General features: G+C 34.6%; 1 protein-coding gene across 3 annotated transcripts in view; it reads right to left on the bottom strand.

Annotated features, from left to right (window-relative positions):
* LRP12 (LDL receptor related protein 12) overlaps nucleotides 1–21,073 on the bottom strand; it is an 82,247-nt gene that overhangs the window by 7,232 nt on the left and 53,942 nt on the right. For 2 of the 3 annotated variants that reach the window (XM_082364294.1, XM_082364295.1), the window contains 3 exons: nucleotides 12,301–12,436; nucleotides 3,831–4,033; nucleotides 1,231–2,335 (listed from right to left, as the gene is read on the bottom strand). In XM_082364294.1, the coding sequence (XP_082220420.1) occupies nucleotides 1,231–2,335; nucleotides 3,831–4,033; nucleotides 12,301–12,436 (1,444 nt within the window). Of the gene's footprint in view, nucleotides 1–1,230; nucleotides 2,336–3,830; nucleotides 4,034–12,300; nucleotides 12,458–21,073 lie in introns of all 3 variants that reach the window. The other variant, XM_082364293.1, reaches the window with a different exon arrangement.

Genomic DNA, 21,073 nt, shown 5'->3' with positions numbered 1-21,073 from the left:
AAAACAGTAATTTTTAAATTATCAACAATTAAAACAATCTGAATTTTAATATACTTGTTCATTTGTAAAGCTTACTTAGCCAACATCTGATGAGTATCTATACTACCCTACACTGAGAACACAAAGATGAAGCAGACAGTTTAGTCTCATGCGGTTTTACACTAGGGGTCTGGATCACTAAGTTTTAATAAATTAGATATCCCTGTAAAAGATAAAAGTACTAGATCTTTAAACCCCTAAGAACATAGGGGCTTGAGACTTGAGGTGAAAGTATTTGAAAATTCTTAGAAGACACTTTATTCATCAAGTCCAACACATTTACTTTTCAGATAAGGAAAAGAGTGAAATGAGTCACCAAAACCCTTTCTGGAATAACTTGTTCTTAAACTCAAGACCTCTGGTCTTCATTGTACTCTTATGTTGCAACGTAGTAAAACATTTTCTGGCCATTTATACTGAACCAAAGATAAGATGCACTTGGTTATTTGTGATACTGTGCATCTATTCTTAGCTGTCTGGTATGTGACTTCTTTGTTGTATCTATCATTTGTAATTCTCCTGGGACTGACGGTCATGGTCTCCACAGGAGCTTTCTAGAAGGCCTCTCTGCCATCAACTTCTCCCAGGTCCAGTCTCTCCTCTACCACACAAAAGACAGCTCTCCCTGAAGGCCACCCTTTAACGCTGAACCACTTCTTAACTGAGATCTTTCGACTTTTATACCACTTTATTTTATAGCTCTTACAACATTTATATTTTTTGTCATCTGATTCTACCCACCAGTTCCTTCCTTCTAACTGTAAACTGCCCATGAGATTACTCCTACGCATTTCTCTATTCACCTGTATAATGCTTTCAACACAGAAGGTTCTCAAATATCTGGAATTGTTGAATTAATATTTATAAAAACCGAGGTTAAAGAGCAACCACCGAGAATTACAGCTTGCAAAATTCCTGTAAGACAGATTAACCTGAAAACAGGAACTGATAAATACAGATTGGCTTTTCTCACCTCATAACTCTTAGTATTTATTTGTTTTTTAATGTTCTTATTAGGCTTTTGAGTCATAGGCTTTTCACAGTCATTTTATAAATCATAAGAAGTATTTATTTCTCAACAATATAACAAAAATATATTGCTAATCTCATTAAAAAAAATGTGTTGTAAATATTTGGGCCACGCTTTTACTGTAGAGAGCATAAGCACTATAGTTTTGTCTTGATACTGACCTTCGTTCAAACATTCTCAGAGAATAAAGCTTACAAGTACATCCCAAGGCAATGACCAGTAACAGGCCACAGATAAGGCTCCCTATGACGGCTGCAGTTATGACTCGGGTAGGCACGATTACCGGGCAATTCTCCTCGTCGCTACCATCGCCACAGTCGTCCTGAGAGTCACACACCCAGCTTTCAAACACACAACGATTGTTTTTACAATGAAAATTTCCTGGCTGGCAAAAAAAGCAGTTTTTTTCATCGGAGCCATTTGGGCAATGATTCTGGTAGTTGCAGCGATCAGAACGAGGGTAACAGACGCCATTCCGGGAACATGGGAACTCTTCCTTTTGGCACATGGTACAATTGATTTCATCCCTTCCGTTTGGGCAATGCCAATACCCATCACAGCGCTGCTGCTCCGTATAACACCCCCAGTTCCCTCCGCAGGGTATTTCCCATGGCAAACAGAAGCCGTCTACTTGGTAAGTAGCATTAAATCCCCTGGCAGCGTTGACTTTATCGGCACAGAAATGTACCCTTATCTGTCCAGAAGAAGACACGACAGTGAGAGGCGCATGAGAATCAAAAGCAGTTAACACACGCAAAAGCTTGTGTGGATTCTCCTCTAATCCATCGTATATTTTGACATAATCACCATAACCAGTACCATCAAGTTTAAAGTCAGTGAAGCGTAAGATGACTTTGCGATGATCACCAGTGTCTATTAACCAGGTGCAATTGCTTCCAGGAGGATAAAAGTCTGGATAATTGGGAGAATTAAAAGTACCATAAAAATATTTTAACCACTGCCCACAAGTTGGCACATCACAGTCTATCTCATCTCCAAGGTCAAGGCAGTCAATGTTCCCATCACATTTTAAAGATTCGGGGAGGCAAGTGTAAACTTTGGTAAACCGAGATAGACACTGGAACTGGTTGTAAGCACAGGGTTGGAAAGCGGCCGATGTTGGAGGATTCACTTCTTTGGCACAGATCTCTTCATCAGAACTATCTCCACATTCGTCCATGTTATTGCATTTCCAGGCTGCTGGTATACACTTTCCATTACCACAACGAAACTGGTCACAAGCACAGTTTGGTTCCTCAGATTTCCCTGGGAGGACATTGGGAGGAGGGAGATGGAGAGATAAGGAGGAAAAAACATACTCTTTAAAGGGTATGTAACAGCAAGTGGCATTTTTATCATAAATGTTGATTAGCCCAAATGATAGTTGGGCTTGATCAAAAATAGGTTAAACTCTAATGACAAATTAATATTGGCTTACTGATTACTCAACAATTTATTAAACACTTATGATTTGTTCCATGAAGATCTCTACAGCTGATCTAAAGAGAAAAGACCAATCCTGTTTTTGCAGAAGCTATTTTACTGCAGAACATTTAGTAAAGTGATGTAAGATATATGTTAGTAGGATGTATTGCCTAAGAATTTCAAATACTCTATTGTATAAACATTTTGCAATGAAGAAAAACTCCTCTATAATAACCACCTTTTCAAATCCAGTTTTAATATTCTTTTTGAGTTGTTTATATATATTATATATATACACATACACACAATATTTTGCTTTGTGTATCATAGCATATTTTGCAAGCCCATTATTTAGACTCAAATTTTTGCTAAGATTATCATAAGTTAACTTTATTCAATTTCTAACATTTCATGTAACCACAACATGGTACTTCCATTTTATAATTTCTATTGTTTTAATACAACTGCAAAATATTTTATGAATCTGAGCTAAAGGTATAAATTTACTCAACAAAACAGTAGGGGGAAGAAGAGAGAAAATAATTGAAATGTTTATAGAATTCTGATTATCTTAGTGGACTACCTTAAATATATAACAATAATGAGGTAGGGAAAGAAAACCAAACATTAGATTCCTACAGTCCACACTGATGATGTCGGCCAATGCTTACCTCTCCATTAACAACTTTTATTTACTGGCAAATAGGTGACAGAAAATGTGCTTCAGAACCTAAGTAAATATTACAAAGACTGTGCTTTTAATAAAAAAGAGAAAAAGCAGCATATGTTGCTAAAGGAGACCATGTAATTTCAGAAAATGTAAAATGATTTTCAGCAAAAATTTACATAACTCTAATGCTCTGAGTTCTTCATATTTGTATGATCTGCTCACTCTTTTTGGATAAAGTTTAAGAATTAGCATAAGAAGACTTCTGATACTACAAACTACGAAAGTGAAATTGATTATGTCTTTTCTTTGAAGGTGTAAAGACAAGGGTAATGCACACACAAAAATACATTCTGAAGTAACTTGCAGGATACTGGTAAACACTTGAGGGGAAAAAGTTCCTTTTAAAATAAACGTATTCAAAATATTTAAAAAGAAAACTGACCTTAGTTTGTAAAATTAATCATTTTATTAGGATTATACAAAATGCCTTTTGGAGACCCGGATCTACGGCACCTGAACCTTTAGCCTCTAATTCCTCAATCTCAGCTACCTTGAGGATTGAGTCACAATTAAATGGACATTGTTTAGAAGGCGAGTCCCGAAGTGACTGAGCAGTAAATACTATAGAATTCTGTTCCATATCTTTCTTCTTATTTAAAAACACACCTGAAAAGTATGCCAGTCTGAAACCCTTCCTAGAGATACTGTCATCGGAATGGAACCTGATCCAGACGTGGTCTTGTGAAGAAATATATGGTGGTGGGATTGTAGAACCACAGGCTCTGTAGCTTTCAATATTCTTGTATGTTTCTATCGTCAACCAGTCCAAACTGCATCTTCTGGACCCTTGAATATCAAAATCCTGAAAACTACAAATAAAAAGTCAGAAAAGGCTACTGAAAAGGAAATTTTGGAAAAAAATTTCATTAATAATACAAAGTAACTGAGGACTTTATTATAAGCCTCCATATATTCACTGATTATCCTGGATCTTCTAGGCCCACAACTATATCATCAGCAAATAATAATACTGCTTCTGTGTTCCTAACATTTATATCTCTTTCCCAGATTCCAGAACAATACCTCTTCATAAGTAACACGAAATTCCAAAAAAACGCTAAAAAACAGGAGACAGTTGGCACGATGTTTCTTTTTCTTCTCCCTGTGTGTGTTTAGGAAGGACCACTTCTAATTCTTAGCACCCTAAATTGTTCTGTTTGAACCACTCCATAATTCGATGAACTGAAAGACATAGAGGAAGTCTGCCTTCTCTAGATTAGACTGGTTCATCTGCCTGCTTAATGAGTTTACAGCTTACATTTTCAGGAGAGCAAATAGCAAACCTGAGCCAAGTAAAAAAGTTAAAAATGAACAAACAAAAAACTTCTTCAGTGAAAAGTCCCTGAGTTTGGGAATACTTTTCTACATAAATGATTTATAACCAAACGTTATCTTGTAGTTCATAAAATATGGGCATGAATAAAGGGCAGAAAAGTCAAATAAGAAGCACATACAAAATTAGCCAGTGCTATCAAAAAAGAAAAAACAAAATAGCATTTTCTACTAACATGTCTCACCGAAAAGTGAGATTCCTGCCTTAAGCCAAGTGATGATAAAGTTAATTATCCAAGGATTATTGTACCAGGATATTTCCTCTTTAAATATTCTGGGGGCTTCCCTGGTGGCGCAGTGGTTGAGAATCTGCCTGCCAATGCAGGGGACACGGGTTCGAGCCCTGGTCTAGGAGGATTCCACATGCCGCGGAGCAACTAGGCCCGTGAGCCACAATTAATGAGCCTGCGCGTCTGGAGCCTGTGCTCCGCAACAAGAGAGGCCGCGATAGTGAGAGGCCCGCACACCGCGATGAAGAGTGGCCCCCGCTTGCCACAACTAGAGAAAGCCCTCGCACAGAAACAAAGACCCAACACAGCCAAAAATAAATAAATAAATAAATACTTTAAATATTCTGAGTAACTATAACAAAGGCTGACAATTTGACTGCTTCCAGTTTTTCACTATTATGAACAATGCTGGAATCCTTATACATGTTCTCTCCACACACACATGAGCAAGTATTTCTCTAGGACAAATTTTTCTAGAAGTAGAATTGCTAGGTCAAAAGACACAATTCCACTTTAAATTTGATAGCAACACTGAGAAAAATGTTTATACCAACTCACAATTCCACCAAGTGCGTATGAAAAAGCACCTTATACCCCACAACTCTGGCAAAATGCAACATTTTATTTCTAAAGATTTGTTGCCAGTTAGGTGGATAAAATAGATTTATCATTGTTCTAGTTTGCATTTCCTTATTTACTGAAATTGAAACACTTTTTCCTATGTTTATTAGCTATTTCTATTTCTTTTTCTGTGAATCACCTTGTTATATCCTTCGTACCTTACAATTTGTTCTTATTTAAGAGCTCTTTATATAGTATAAACGTGTATCTATTTGGGGCATGTATGTTATGCAAGATATATGTAGATCCACTCAAACCCTCATTCTCTCCAATAGTTGGTGCTGTCAGTCTTTCTTAATGGTATCTTTTACTGAGTTTTTTTTTTTTTTTTTTTTAAGTATAGTTGACTTACAATATTATATTAGTTTCAGGTGTACAACACACTGATTTGATATTTTTACAGCTTATACACCATATAAAGTTATTATTGCATATTGGCTATATTCCCCTGTGCTGCACATTACATCCTTGTAACTTATTTATTTTATACATAGTAGTCTGTACCTCTTAATACCCCTCACCTATCTTGTCCCTCTCCTTGATCTCTGTATCTGTGAGTCTGTTTCTGTTTTGTTATATTCGTTAATGTGTTTTATTTTTCAGATTCCATATAAACTGAAAACATACAGTATTTGTCTTTCTCTGTCTGACTTATTTCACTAAGCGTAATACCCTGTAGGGCCATCCATGTTGTTGCAAATGGCAAAATTTCACTCTTTTTTTATAGCTGAGAAATATTCCATTATATCACATCTTCTTTATCCACTTATCTGTTGATGGATACTTAGGTTGCTTCCATGTCTTGGCTACTATTAGTAACGCTGCTATGAACACTGGGTTGCATATATCTTTTCAAATTTTTTTTTTCATTTTCTTTGGATATGAAGAGTGGAACTGCTGGATCGTCTGGTAATTCTATTTTTAATTTTTTGAGGAACCTGCGTACTGCTTTCCATAGTGGCTGTGCTGAATGGGAGAAGATATTTACAAATGATATGTCCAATAAGGGGTTAATAATCCAAAACATACAAAGAACTCATACAACTCAATATCAAAAAAAACAAACATCCCAATTAAAATATGCACAGAGGATCCGAACACACATTTTTCCAAAGAAGACACACAGATGCCAATAGGCACATGAAAAGATGCTCAACATTGCTAATCATCAGGGAAATACAACTCAAAACCACAATGAGATATCACCTCACATCTGTCAAAATGGTTACTATCAAAGCCATGTTGGCAAGGATGTGGAGAAAAGGGAACCTTTGTGCACTGTTGGTGGAGACGTAAACTGGTGTAGCCACTATGGAAAACACTACGGAGATTCCTCAAAAAATTAAAAATAGAACTACCATATGATCCAGCAATTCCACTCATAGGTATTTACTGGAAGAAAAAAACACTAATTAGAAAACATATATGCACCCCAATTTTCATTGCAGCATTATTTACAACAGACAAAATATGGAAGTAATCAAAGTGTCCTTCAATATACTTTTTTTTTTTTTTTGGTTGCACCTTGTGGCTTTGTGGGATCACAGTTCCCCGACCAGGGACTGAAACAGGGCCATGCCCGTGAAAGCCCAGAATCCTAACCACTAGCCCACCAGAGAACTCCCAACTTTTAATCAACGAAGATTCATGAAATCAGGGACCTGATCCAGAACAAAAGAAATAATCAATAAATATGTCCTCACATATACACTACTAGGGATTTGGTTTGCTAATATTCATTTAGGATGTTTAAAATACATTTACAAGTGAAAGTAATTTTCAGTTTTTCTTTTTTTATGCTTCAGAATAGTTTATGTAACAAAGACACTGTTTACAAACCTGTGCCTTGTGCCTCTTCAGAGTACAAATGATTTAGGGTAGAGATTTTCAATTTCTTCACGCTTTTTGGTTTAATCAGCTTTTCCTAAACTTTCATTAAGTCAGTTTTGATAATTTAAATTTTCTTAGAAATTATCATTTTATCTTGAAAGTAAAATTTATCATTGCAAAGTTTTACATAGTACTTTCATACAACTGGTTAAATTTTCATATCGGTGGTCTTTAAATTTGTTTGGATTATCTATGTAGGTAAGTGTAGTATTGGCAAATGAGGAAAGTTTCACCTCTTCCTTTTCATTTTTTTACACCACTAACCTCTATTTGTTGGAACGTTGTATTGACTGAGCTTCAAGTACAAGCAGTGAAAGCATGTATCCTTGTCTTGGTCCTTAGTGCTAAAATTAAATTCAATATTAAGTTTGATTTTTAAATTTTTTAAACAGGTAACTTTTATCAGGTTAAGGAAATTTCTTCTCTATTCATTTGGCAAAACTTGCCTGTAAAACTATCTGGGTGTAGAATCTTATTTTGACTCTTGATTTAATTTCTTTAATAGCTATTGCATTCATTAGTTTTCTAATTCTTCTTGAATCAATTTTGGTAACACACATGTAGAAAATGATTCATTTCTTCTAATTGTATAAAAAAGTATCAGTATAAACCATTCATGATATTCCTTTATGGCTTCTAAAATCTCTATTATTGTATTTATAACTATAGACACTTGTTCCTTTTTTTTTTTTTTTTTAATTTTTATTTGTACCTTTCCTCTTTTTTCTTCACTCTTGCCTTGAGATCTGTCTTTGTCTATTTTCCTCACTCTTTCAGAAAACCGGTTTTTGGTTATTTTTTCTATTTAATTATTTTCTGATCTTAACTTTATTTTTTCTACTAAAGATTTACCCTGTAGTTTTTCTTCTAAACTCTTCAGAAAATGCTGAGCTTATTTATTTTCCATCTTACTAGTTTTTAAATCAATGCATTAAAGCTGTAAAATTTTCTAAGTACTCTTTCAATGTATTCCAACAGCTTTAATATCTAATACTTTCATTATGGCTATTTTAAAATATTTTGAGTTTCACTGTGATTTCCATCTTTAATGCAGAAGTTATTTAGGAATATGTTTCTGAACATATGGGTTTTTTAAAAATTGTTGGTTTCTAATTTAACTGCATTATGATCAGAGAAAATGTGAATGATGTAAAGTCTGGAAATACATTCAGAATTCCTTTATTTAATACATAATCAATTTTTAAATAAATGTCACATATGTCTTTGAAAGGAATGTGTATTCCCTATTCACTGAAATAGGTATAAACATTACACACATATGTAATACATGCGTCTACTGAATCAAGCTTGTTAGTTTTATCAAATCTTCTCCATTTTTACTAATTGTTTTCCTGTTTAATGTATTAAATTCAGATTAAAACATATGTTTAGAAACTTCCACTGAATTGTGCACTAGTCAAACCTGGTCAAACTTGGTAACTCCCCCCACAGTCTGCTTTGCTTGTGTTTTATGCTGTGTTATTAGGTACACAACGTTGAACCACTATTATATCTTCCTAGTGGATTATTCCATTTGTTACTAATACTTTGTGTCTTAAGGTCAATTAAAACTGATGTTAACCTTCCTGCACTAGCTCTCTCTTGATCTGTACTTCCATAGCTTATCTTTCCCTATCCTCATTTTTTAGACTTTCTGTTGGTGCTGTTTTAGGTATGTTCTTATTAAGCCCATTGGAGAGGGATCATATCAATCAACCAACCAATAAACCTGATTGGATAGTCTATCTTTTAAAGGGTAAGTGAGTTTTTTTGATTGAATAGCTTTTCTATTTGGGGTGGGGAATGGGGTTCTCATTTCCCTCCTTTCCTGTATTAATAGGTTTTTGAGGGTTTTTTAAAAAAGTTTCTTTCCCTCTGAGAATTCTCTCAAATTTTCAAATTCAGTAGAAAAATTTACAACTTTATTTTCACCCATCTGTAACTGAAATTTAACATTTCCTTCACTTATGAATATAAACAACAAACCATGAATAGTTTTTATAGTACCTCTCACACTGTCACCAATAGAAATCACAGATAATTTCATCTTACATTTCAGTTTTAATAGAGATCTAGAATAACTATTTACACTCAAAACCACTTTGAAATTATAGTAATTGTTAAAAGCATGGCTTGCTCACTAATATGTTAATAAATAAGCATATATGTACTATCATATTATAAATTTGTAAAAATACCTGATAGCTATATTTCAGGAATAATTGGTTCCCTTTGTAATGCTATGTGTTTTGTTTTATAAATTTAAAAACATTCTGAGAAAGGATCTATAGGTTTCACCAAACTACCAAAGTGTTTGTGGCATAAAAAAGGTTAAGAAAAAAAAACCCCAATATATTAAAGTGTACAACATCTGTAGTAAATCTGTATTCCAACTTGATTTTGTTGGCTGTTCTGGTTAGTATTAAAGTTTTTCAAACATTCTAGAAATTTGGGTTACATGCTTTTGTGAAAGATTTTTGGTGCTGTTTTTGTTTTGTTTTTTAAATTTTATCTCCTCCTATGTTCCCCCACGGCATCTGTTTTGTAGCTACCTCCACTTAGGTCTCCATTCCAAAACCAGTCCTAAGATGGTGGTTCAGAGTAATATTATAGACCCCGTCACAGAGTCAGTGGGGACTTAGTTAAATTCCTATTTATTATGGTATGTCTCCTACCTTTCTAAGCTCTCAGCCCCATGAAAGTTCAAGCAGTGGTTAGTAGAAGCTTTTTTCAGCCTCCTTTCTTGAGCAAAATATCCTGACCCTACTCCTTGGCTTCAAGCAGGGAACCAGAATCCAATCCTCTACCTCCTGTGGATAAGGTGGCCTTTGTGGATTTGGGCTGATTTAAAGGGAAGGGATAAAAATGCTTATGTATCACCATCTTTAACCAGTTTTATAAGGAGAGGTCTAAATATTGTTTGTTTATAGTTGGTAATTTTAGTTTCTCTCTTTTATCTAGATTTTAATTATTTTAAACTCAGGAATGAATGTTGATTTTGTTTTTACCAAAAAGCTTTAAAACATCTGTCTAGTCTAGATAATCATATCTAGATAATCATATCTCTTCTCTGACTTGTTAATATGGTAAACTAATTTAATATTTCCTAATATTGACTCAATTGTGTGTCTAAATGAGCTGAATTTGATTATGTCATAAATTTCTTTTGAACAATATATTTAAGATATTACACAAATATTCACAAGTGAAACTTGACTTTCTTTGTGTATTATGTGGGTGTGTCATCTTTTTAAAGTTTGGTATTACCATGTTAATGGTTTCAGTAAGAACTAGGATGACTACTAAAATTACTTTCTGATTTTATGAGGCTGGCTGTGTAAATCCAAATTTGTTAACTCCATCCAGAATTTAGGAAATCTTCCCTTAGATGTGGAGCTCACTTCCAATATTGTTCTGCATTTCAGTATTTTGCTTGGTTTTTAGCGTAGCTTTGTGAAATCTCAAGGATCCAACACATGATCAGAACCAGATGGCAGTGTTCCATGTCACCTCCTTTGTGCTGGCAAGAATTTCCAAGTTTTACATAACTGAGCTGGTAGGCTGCAAATTTAATTTGGGGTTGGATTTTTAGGTTAAAAGAAAAAAAATCTCCAAAAAGTCTAGTTTTATGTTTAAAAAATATTTGGAATCCCTATGGTAAAATATTACTTTGTAAACACATTTGTACTTAGTCATGTTATAAGTAACAGAAAATAGGCATATTGTTCAGATTCCAACATTGGTACTGCTGCAGAAGGATAACCTTAATGGTACATCCTACCAATCCATCAAGCAAGGGAATCATACTTCTCACAGAGGAGTGTTACAGCTTCCACAGAAGCTCGGCTCCAGTGTTCCAAAAGATGTGGCCTGGGGCAGAGAGGCACCAAAGGAAAACATACCATATGTCCCTGTTTTACTTCCACAGAAAAAAAGGGGATAGACTACAATTGGGTTCCTCAAGAGACTGGTTTTCTCATTAGTTAATGAATATAAAAGAGGAACATGGAAAGATTCAAAAATAGGCTAAATTTACAATCTCATTTGTAAAAAAATTGTAAAATTAAGGGATGTATGTCTATGATCTACAAGGTCTCTTCTAAATCTAAAATTCCATGATCCTTACCTATAAAAATGTAATTAATGAAAGAATGTCAAAGATGCCTTTGTGCTGTCTCTGTGACAGGAATGGCATTCTTAACTGTGTTATGGTTCTTTGTTTAGGTACACTATTTTTTTTTCTCCCCTTCAGGCAAATTTTTTTTTTTTCCTAATAGCTTTTATATAATTTCCTTAAGCAAGCAATATCTAGTTCCACTGAATGTTTCCTTCTTAACATCTTACTCCCACAGTTTTTCTCTGCAATTTTAAATGTCTGTAAATGAATCTTAATTTTCCTGATTTATATCATATTTATTCTTAGGATCTTAAACTTATGGTTATTTCCCCTAGGAATATCTTTCATTTTGTATTCTTAACAAATGTTCTATTGTCTCAGTGCTATGAAAGAAAGAGATTTTTCTAGACACAGTATTTATCCATCATCAGCTTATTTTAAGTTTTATACACAGACATAGCCTACAATCATGTTGTAACTCATTACGGTAGAGGACTCTACTAACAAGACCAAGATTATGGGTTAGATCTCCAAGTGGATTACTGAGTCCTGTTTATTTGTCTCATGGCCAAAGATTACACTGTTGATCCTAATAAGCTGTTTTGCAAATGTGTACCTTTTGTTAAAAAACTGCCTAGAAGAATACGGATGGCTCAGTGCAAATTCATTACCGCCATTAGAAAATATTCAAAACACATGCCCTAATAAAAGAGGAAGAACGGGTTGCTATTCCTACCCTCAAGATGGTACTGATAAATATAATTTACTATATTTTCTGAAAAATCATCTTTTTATATTACTGCATGTTGAGCAATGATACTTGGAAACTGAACTTATACTTTGTAATAAAATATCATACAATAATACAGGAAGGTATCAGAATTACCTTATAGTAATAATTTCCCCTGGGTTTGCCCTTATGAACCAGCTACAGTTGATTCTGGCAGGATATTCAGAAGGCCAGCCTGGGCTCGTGATTATACCACTTGGTACTCGAATTTGTTCTGGAGTTTCTCCACAAGCTGGAAGATAGTCAAAGCAATCTTAGCTAATTATTATACTTTAAAACAAAGCATTAAGTAAATCAGTATTTATTTAAAAATAAAAAACTTAAGACATCAAATCATATACAATAAAATATGGTATTGCTGACCTTAAAAAGCTTTTATTATTCTAATGAAATCATTTTATTTTCTTCCCTTTTAGTCAAAGTATCTTATTCTAATTAAATACAACGTTTTAGGGAGGTGTGGAAGTTTTCAAATTGGATCCCTGAATAACATTAAAATTGTTAAGATTGCTAGCTTTGGCCATGGAGATCAGTTGATCCATCTATCTTTTTTCAAAATTCACTTTTAAATTTATTTTATTATAAACTACCTAAAGTTCAACTTTACTGAACTACTTTTTGGACACTTTAAATTAAAAAAAATCAGATAAATAGTCTTCTGAACAAAATAATTAAAGGAAAGCACGTATAAACATAACAGTAAGATGCTGGGTTGTTAAGAAGTTAGTGGATGATTGGATAAAGACAGCAAAACATTACTTCAGAATTACTTCAAAGCAGTTCTTTAATTCATTCCATGAATACTTCGGAACTTTATTACAGGGTCATAAATGATTCCTAAATTATTTTAAAAATAAAGGCTTGAAATAGTCAGTGATTAAAGTAGCATGATGTGGTTAGATATCTAAATATTTTAGAATAGAGAATAAATTCAAACTACTACCAACACTTTCCCTGTATTATTCTCCTTTCATTATCTTGAACTCTCACAGTTCACATTTTACCAATCTAGAATTCAGCTGATAATCTGACAATTTATTCTCCCTTAATTTATAAAAGAGTCACTGGTTACAAGAAAATGCAATGAATGTTTAAACCTTCAGGAAAATGTAAAATCTTGGAACCTCTTATCTGATACAATTTTGACAAACTGGATTAGCTTATTTTTAAAGTAAGAGCGGATTAGAAGGAGCAAATTAGAAGTGGGGAGAGCAGCTGTCAAAATGACCATTGTGTGTGTGCGTGTCTGTGTGTGTGTATTAGAGGTTACAGTCTGCTCAACTTAGGGTAATTATGCTAGGAAGTAATTTTACAAAGTTTGTATCCATAATGATCAAAATAAAAGCAAGCTATATTGCTCAAAGAGTCAATACTTATTTCTATAGAATTACCCATTCCCTGAAAAAAACATGCAATCGAGGTTTTAAACCTCTGCAGGTTCATGCCTAAAATGCGTCTAGTCTGGAATTAGGGTATACCGCCAAAGGGATCTTGATTTTAATCACTTTTCAAACACAGAGATTCATGGCATAAAACACAAGGATATAATATATCAAGAGCCTAGCATACATCTTATTGCCCACACACAAAGCTTCCAATTTTTTTTTCGTTAAATTTCATTAAGAGTAAAATTTCCCTTACAAAACAGTGTAATTTGATACTTTAGGAAAAGACTAAATTTATCCAAATGTGATTCTATTTTGGGCTTATTAATACTGAAGTGCCAGAGTTTTGCTTCCAACCTTGTTCTAATGAGTTATTATCACAATAATTAATGAAAAGATGCCCTAAATCATTCATAAGACCTTTTTTCTTTCTTTACCTCCTCTTGCCAAAGCATTTTGTAGCAGTATACTGAACAAATTCTTAAGTTCATGAAGATACAAACATACAAATAAACTGGCAAAAACTATTATCATCTCTCCCCCAGGATGTAGAAAACTGTTCATTTTCATTAAAAGATTCATTTACATTAAAGAGAATAATACAATTTTGAGTTAAACTGTGTTTAACTTACAAGTATAACACTGTAAATGGCATATAAGTACTGAAATACTTATTAGCTGATCTAACAGCAGTGAGACACATCCAAAAACTGGGTAGGAATAATCTATGACAAAGCAAACAACTCTTAACCTTTAAATAAATGGAGATGGAGAGACTAATTATAGGGGAAAACTAGAAATAATTTTATTAGGTTTTGCTTAAAATTTCTTTCCCCAAACATCTGAGAAACCCATAGGTGGTGCTCTTATACCAAAGACTAAAGAAATGATGATCTGGTATGGATGCTCAAAAATACTGTTGTGAATACTTTATTTTCACACAATTGCCAAAGGATAAGACATACTACTCGTAAATAAGAGTGGTTATTTTAAGATTCAGTATCTTACATTTCTAATTCACTTAGTACTTTTATAACATTATTTATAAATATTAATGATTCTCCCCAATCAAAAACAAAATTATTTTCTCTTAATGGGTTATGAATACGTATTTTGCTTAAATTTTGCAACATGACTGAGTTTGGCATTTTGTTTTAGATCCAGCCAGTGGTTTTTTATCAACATTTTTATACGTACAATATTAATACATTGGGCATGTAGATTAATATACTCTAGCAGAAGCATAACTTATTCCCTTTTATATATGAGAAAGAATAAATCCAAATGCTCAAACAGTGTGATAAACATTAGAAATCATGAAAAAATTCCCCCCCCTTTTGAGCTTAGAGTTCGCCTATATATACTGGTAGATTTGGAATCAGAAGACCTAGATGCCATCTGTTCTATCTGCCACTATTAGCTTTGCCACAGTATAAACTACTAAACCTTTTTAAGACTTGGTTTCCTCATGTGTTAAAATAAGGAGTTGCTGTTTGGATATCTCTAAGGTCTATTTCAGCCCTAAATTATGGCCCCCCTCATCATCATAATATATTTCCACTATATTTCTGAAACTTATCAGGATGCATTGATACATTTTTTTCGTATTTCATCACTTTGCATTTTCTCTTTGACCCACTGAGATCACACTTCCAATTCTTACCTTTACCCCTTAAGAACTGTGTTAGCAAGCAAAGGCCATCACGGAGCTCACCACCAAATCAAATGTACCCTCACTCCCAATGGTACCTGATCTCTCCAGAGCATCTGACAGTGATTTTTTTCCTCTTGATACTGTACTACCTTGACTTTGCTGACATCACTCTTCTGGTTCTTCTAACTCAGACTATTCAGTGTTAGTTCTCTAGCACTAGATCCTTCTTCCTCAGCCAGCTCCTGATATATTGGTGTTCATGGTTCATGCCCAAGCCTTCTACTCTTCTCACTCTCTATGGAAGATCTCATTCACTCCTACATTTCCACTATGATCTATAGTTCATGAGTTTAAAAATCTTTAACCCAGAGATTTTGCATAATCAAGGGCCCACTGGACATTCCAACCTCAAATTCAACATGATCAGAACTGTGTGTTTCTCAAATCCTTCTCTTTATTCTATATTCTGAATCGTTATTATCTTAGGCATCATATTTGGCAAAAGGAATAGTCATTTCACCTAATTCAAGTAAAAAGGAAACTTACCTTAAGAATACCACAAGCAATCTCAAGGATTTTTTAAGCATAGGAAATAAAGCTCACAGCAACTAAAACTAGAAATCTCAAAGTCAGAACCTGAGGCTGCCTTCACCATCTCTTAAATCAAGGCTTGCTTTATGTCCTACACATCTGCCCCAGTCTTCCAACTGGCTTTCTGAGTCCTCTATTTTTCCATTATTTCAGTATCTTATAATGATTTCCCATTCCCAACTTATAATAACACTTCAGCTTAAGTATCTACCATCAACTGTAATTTCACTGTTTTCTTATTTTGTTATATTTATACTATTATTCATTTCATATTATACCCTTTTACATAAAGGATTTGAGGTGACTTATTATTGCAATCAGTTTGATAATACTTAAGCATCCACTTCCTCAAAAAACCGCCTACCACATAGAGTGCTGCAAGAATTAAATACAATTATTTTGGTAAAGGAATTAGCACACTGCTTGGATTACGGCAAGTTGTTAATAAATAACGTCACAAGATATGCCAAATCAGATTGGTTGGCAGTAATGCCTGGAATGAGGTACTGAGGTGATTACTAAGGCAGTGTTCAGGCTAAATGGGAAAGAGGGCAGTAACTGTTCATTTAATATGTGCTGGGCACCATTACACTCTTGAAAGAATGGGAAATTATGCCACAATTAACTGGTTATCTGACATGGATTGGGATACATACTCACAAAACACTGCTTTATGGAATGAATTTCTTTTTGCTCTAAAGAAAATTTTTATTTGGTTCTGCTAGCTTTAACCTCATCTTTCTAGATTTTGACTATTCTCCACTTTAGGATGTACCAAACCTGACCTTCTCTTACCTGCATTTATTCTAGCCCTATCTTCTCTACTGTTTACACATAGTTATTTTATCAATAGCTACTGTCTGGTTATTTCTTCAATAGAGTTAGTTTATATGTAATTGGCAAATAGAGGAATCTTGTCACTATAATGCAAAGTTGTGAAAGATTTTATTCCCAGCATATTAATGACTTGAAGTAACCAGGGGCAGGAGAAAACCCCTACAGAAGCACCTTCCTTTACTGCAAGACGTGGTTACTTTTACTGGTTTAAAGAATTACTTGACTTTCCTTTATATTAAGCTATCTTGGGAGGCTGCAAGTATAGACGGAGATGTGAACACCTTTCCCCACTATCAAAATAAAATAAAACAAAACACCTTAATTGGTGAAGGGTATCTCCGAATTATGTTTTTAGTTTTGATTAAACTGGTCTCCACTAGAAGCAAATATCTTCACGGAGGAAGTATGAACTCCAGAGTACATGGCTGCAAAGTGTGGACTGGGTCTAGGTGTAAACGTCAGAAGGTATCTGTGCTGCCACTTGGATCGATATTTTACTTGGTAGCGCTAAACTTAAAAAGTTATACAGCTGGAAGCAATCTGTACCAACATTACCTTTCTCATAAGCCCTGTTAGTTTAGTGTTCACTTTTGCAGAATGTGAGATTTTCCAGGAACACACACATGGCATTATGGCAGGAATGACTGTATTTTAGTCTTTGCTCATTTTGCTTCCTTAATATATCTCTTAATAACCAGTATCAACTTTTTGTTCTCAGAACACAAATATCTACCAAAAAAAAAAACTATTTAATTTACTTTAGTCAGTATCTTTCGATATAAACAAATGCTCATGTATTTTGGAGGATGATGATGATATGTAACTCTACTTTTGATAAATTTCCCGTAACTCCAGAAACAGAAGCTCCCAAATTAAAAGGGTTCTAAACATTCATTCAAAAAAGGTAGCAACAACAAAAAAAAAAGTAGCAACTTTCAACTTGGATAGAGACTTCTTCACAGGAGAATGCAGTGATTAGGTTATCTGATTAGTCCCCAAAAGCCTATTTCATTTGTAGTGAATCTAGTGTACAGGATATTTGGAATGAAAAATAAAAGAAAATGGCATTATTACAATGCTACTGGTTAAAATGCACTGAAAGGCTAAACTAAATATATACAGTTTTAAATTTATCATGTATGTTCTCAATTAAGAAAAGGAGAATTAACTGAAGAATAAATAGGTAGAGATTCTCTGATGGAGCTCTTAATGAGATTTTGATAATTTCCGGGTTTAAAACACAAGGATCTCACTGTATAGTTTAGAAAACAGGACAAAACTGATTGAGAAACACTCAAGACTTCATGTTCTGATACTAGTTCAATAATCCCACAGAAAAGCAAATAGCTATGGTTTTAAAACTGGATTAGTACACCATACCTATTATCTTTAAAGCAACCATTTAAGAAATATAAACTGTTCAAACAACCTCTACTTTAGAGGCCACATGGGAGAGAAGAGGGTAACTTCAAAGTAACGTCAAACTGCCCTTCAATTTGAGATTTCATGGTTTTTAAAGCTTGAAAAAAAGAGGCACGCAAGGAAATTTATGGTTAGAAATGAGCTACTTTTAAAAGAAAAAGTACAATTTCCTGTTCCGCAGATGAAGAATTGGATTTCTTTTCAAAACTGACAAGGGTTGTTGGCACTTTATGACTAAAAGCGACCTGCAGTCTTTGTTCCTTTGGTTTTAACAAACCACAAAACTGAAATATAAGTAAAAATCAGCTATGTTTACTGACCACCTTAAGTGCATAAGATACAATACGAAAAGCACAAAAGAGGAGCATGAAGAAAATTAATGCTCTCATAGGCATTGAAGTTTTGTAAAAATGATTTATGCTTATTAACTGAATCCAAGAAACATAAAATATAAACAGGTATGAGAGCATACAAGACAATATGATCCTAAATGATATAATGCATAAAGTAATTTAAAGCAATGTATCATAGGGCATGGGGTATTATTAAACAGAAAAAAAAAAGGCCTACATTTGGGCCTGCATTATGTAAGTCAAGTTTACTCGACTATTAACATAGTATTTCTTTCATTGAAAAGAAGTAAAAAGAGCACATTCCAAATTAGAAGAATTTAATTACTCAATTCTTTAGATACTAGTTAAGGCAAGATAGGCTACTGCTCAAAGAAGTGATATGATGCAAATATTCTGTAAAGATTACTTTGCTGTACTGTAACCTGTGGGAAGGGAAACTGGTGAGGCAAAGAGATCAGCTAAGAAGCAAATACAGAAGCTCCTCTACTTGTAAAATTTTACTTTATGAAAGTTTCAGTATGAAACAAAAGCACGCTCACCCTGTTCACAGCGAAGGACAGCATTTATAGTCAACAGTGGTCACTATCATTTGGCCATCTCGTTTTTCAGAGTATAGAGTGTTTTATAAATACTAACTCCATTTTGGCTGTTAAATACAAAAGCAATTCCACATGTTGAAAATACGAATAAGAAGGGTTTGATTCCAACGGAAATAAATGACATTAATAAAAAATACCATCTTCAAAATAAAAAATTAGTAAGCAAATGGTGACTGTTGAACAGCCATATGGGATGAGAGTACGAATGATTCTGAGGGTAATAAGTGAATCAAGCCATAAATGGAAAATGCTGTGCTTATGTAAGCAATAAAAGGCACCGAGACATGGGAAAATTAAAAGGTATAGTTAGATGATTAGTATGGAAAGCAGATACCAACTGGCCCACTGTTAATTTAGGAGAAGGGAACCAGTTTTGAAAACTTATGGCTAAGTATGGTGCACAGTGCTGAAGATGAGATTTTTGTTGCAAGTCAGAAGCTTATGGTTCACAAGTTCAAGGCCCATGAGTATACTCAAAGTGAGGCGTGTGTGGTCAGGTCTGTGGGTCCCATGGCTGATGATAATGTTACTGCCTATCAGGTATTTCCTTTTCTTGTGTCTTTTCGCATTTAATTCTTACTATTATTAGCCCTATTTAACCAATGAGGAAAAAATGGAGGCACAGAGATGTTAAGTTATTTTCCTAAGGTCAGAAAAAGTAAGTGTCACAGCTGGGATTGGAACCCAGGCAGTGGGCTTCAGAACTGCACTCTTAACCACTAAGACACACTACTGCCCACTAGGGAGCTCCCTATGACACCTGGAATAATTATCAGGGGGTGGGTGGAAAGCTGCCTCCATAGAATTTCAATAAAGATAAAAACGGTCTGTTTTGGTAAAAAATGTCTTGGTCCTATATTAATGTGGAGAGAAAAGGTATAGGATCAATGATAACACAGAGAAAGAGGGTGTACTTAGATTTAAAGCTTATAAAGACTGATTCCTATTTGCTACAAATCTATATGGGGACTGCAGGCAGGAAGAAACTGCTCCTTAGTCTCTTTGGAATTAAAAAAATGACTTTGTAAACAGGATTCTAGAACTTCCTTTAATAATAAAACATACATATATATACATTAACTATAGGTTAGCTGATTAGGGAATGGGGCAGAATAGAGCAATAAGGGCATGCAGTGAATGCTGAGGGAGCTATTTCAAAGGAAAGAGAAACAGAGAAGAGGAAAGTAGAGAAGGCTGGGTGATTAGTGAAAAGGGGTTGTGTTCTTAAAGATGCTTAATACTGGACAGATGGGTCAGAGTTTACAAAGCAAGCATACTTAGTATGAAGGCCATGGGTCACTGACAACACAGGGCAAGTTACCAAGTGAGTATCAGAATCTGCAAGATGAATGATGTGGAAGTACAAGAGTGGTCCTTTGGCCGGCTGTGCCCCGTATGACACAGCTCAGCCCTGCCACTCAACAGGAAACCAAAGAAGTCCTGGCCAGGAAGAAACTCCTTCAGTTTGAAAATCCCCTTCTTGCAACTTGACTGGGTTTGTTGCTCACACTTAGCATCTTGATTTCTTTGACCCTTGTTGTCCAGACTCCTTTAATACCTGAGCTGTCATAATGGAAATGTCAGAACAGTCAACACATTAAGAATGGACTGAGCCGGAAGGAGACAGAGGTTGGACGTGATACTATCCCTGAGAATTACTCCAAATTTCATTCTAACTTTTTCAAGAAGTCAGCAAACTGAACTTTTCTTTTTAGGGAAATAAGTAGTAGCACTCTAACAGCAATATTTACTAGTCTAAGATGAGAAAGCTTTTAATTATCATTTAAAAGGTAAGAATCAGGGGGCACCTTCAAGATGGTGGAGGAGTAAGATGTGCAGATTACCTTCCTCCCCACAAACACATCAAAACTACATCTACATGTGGAACAACTCCTACTGAAACCTACTGAACGCTGGCAGAACACCTCAGACCTCCCAAAAGGCAAGAAACTCCCCACGTACCTGGGTAGGGCAAAAGAAAAAAGGAAAAAGAGAGACAAAAGAATAGGGACGGGACCTGCACCTCTG

This window comes from Balaenoptera borealis (assembly GCF_965194805.1).
Source record: "Balaenoptera borealis genome assembly, chromosome: 17".
Classification (NCBI taxonomy): domain Eukaryota; kingdom Metazoa; phylum Chordata; class Mammalia; order Artiodactyla; family Balaenopteridae; genus Balaenoptera; species Balaenoptera borealis.
This window is presented reverse-complemented; position numbering and strand designations above follow the sequence as displayed.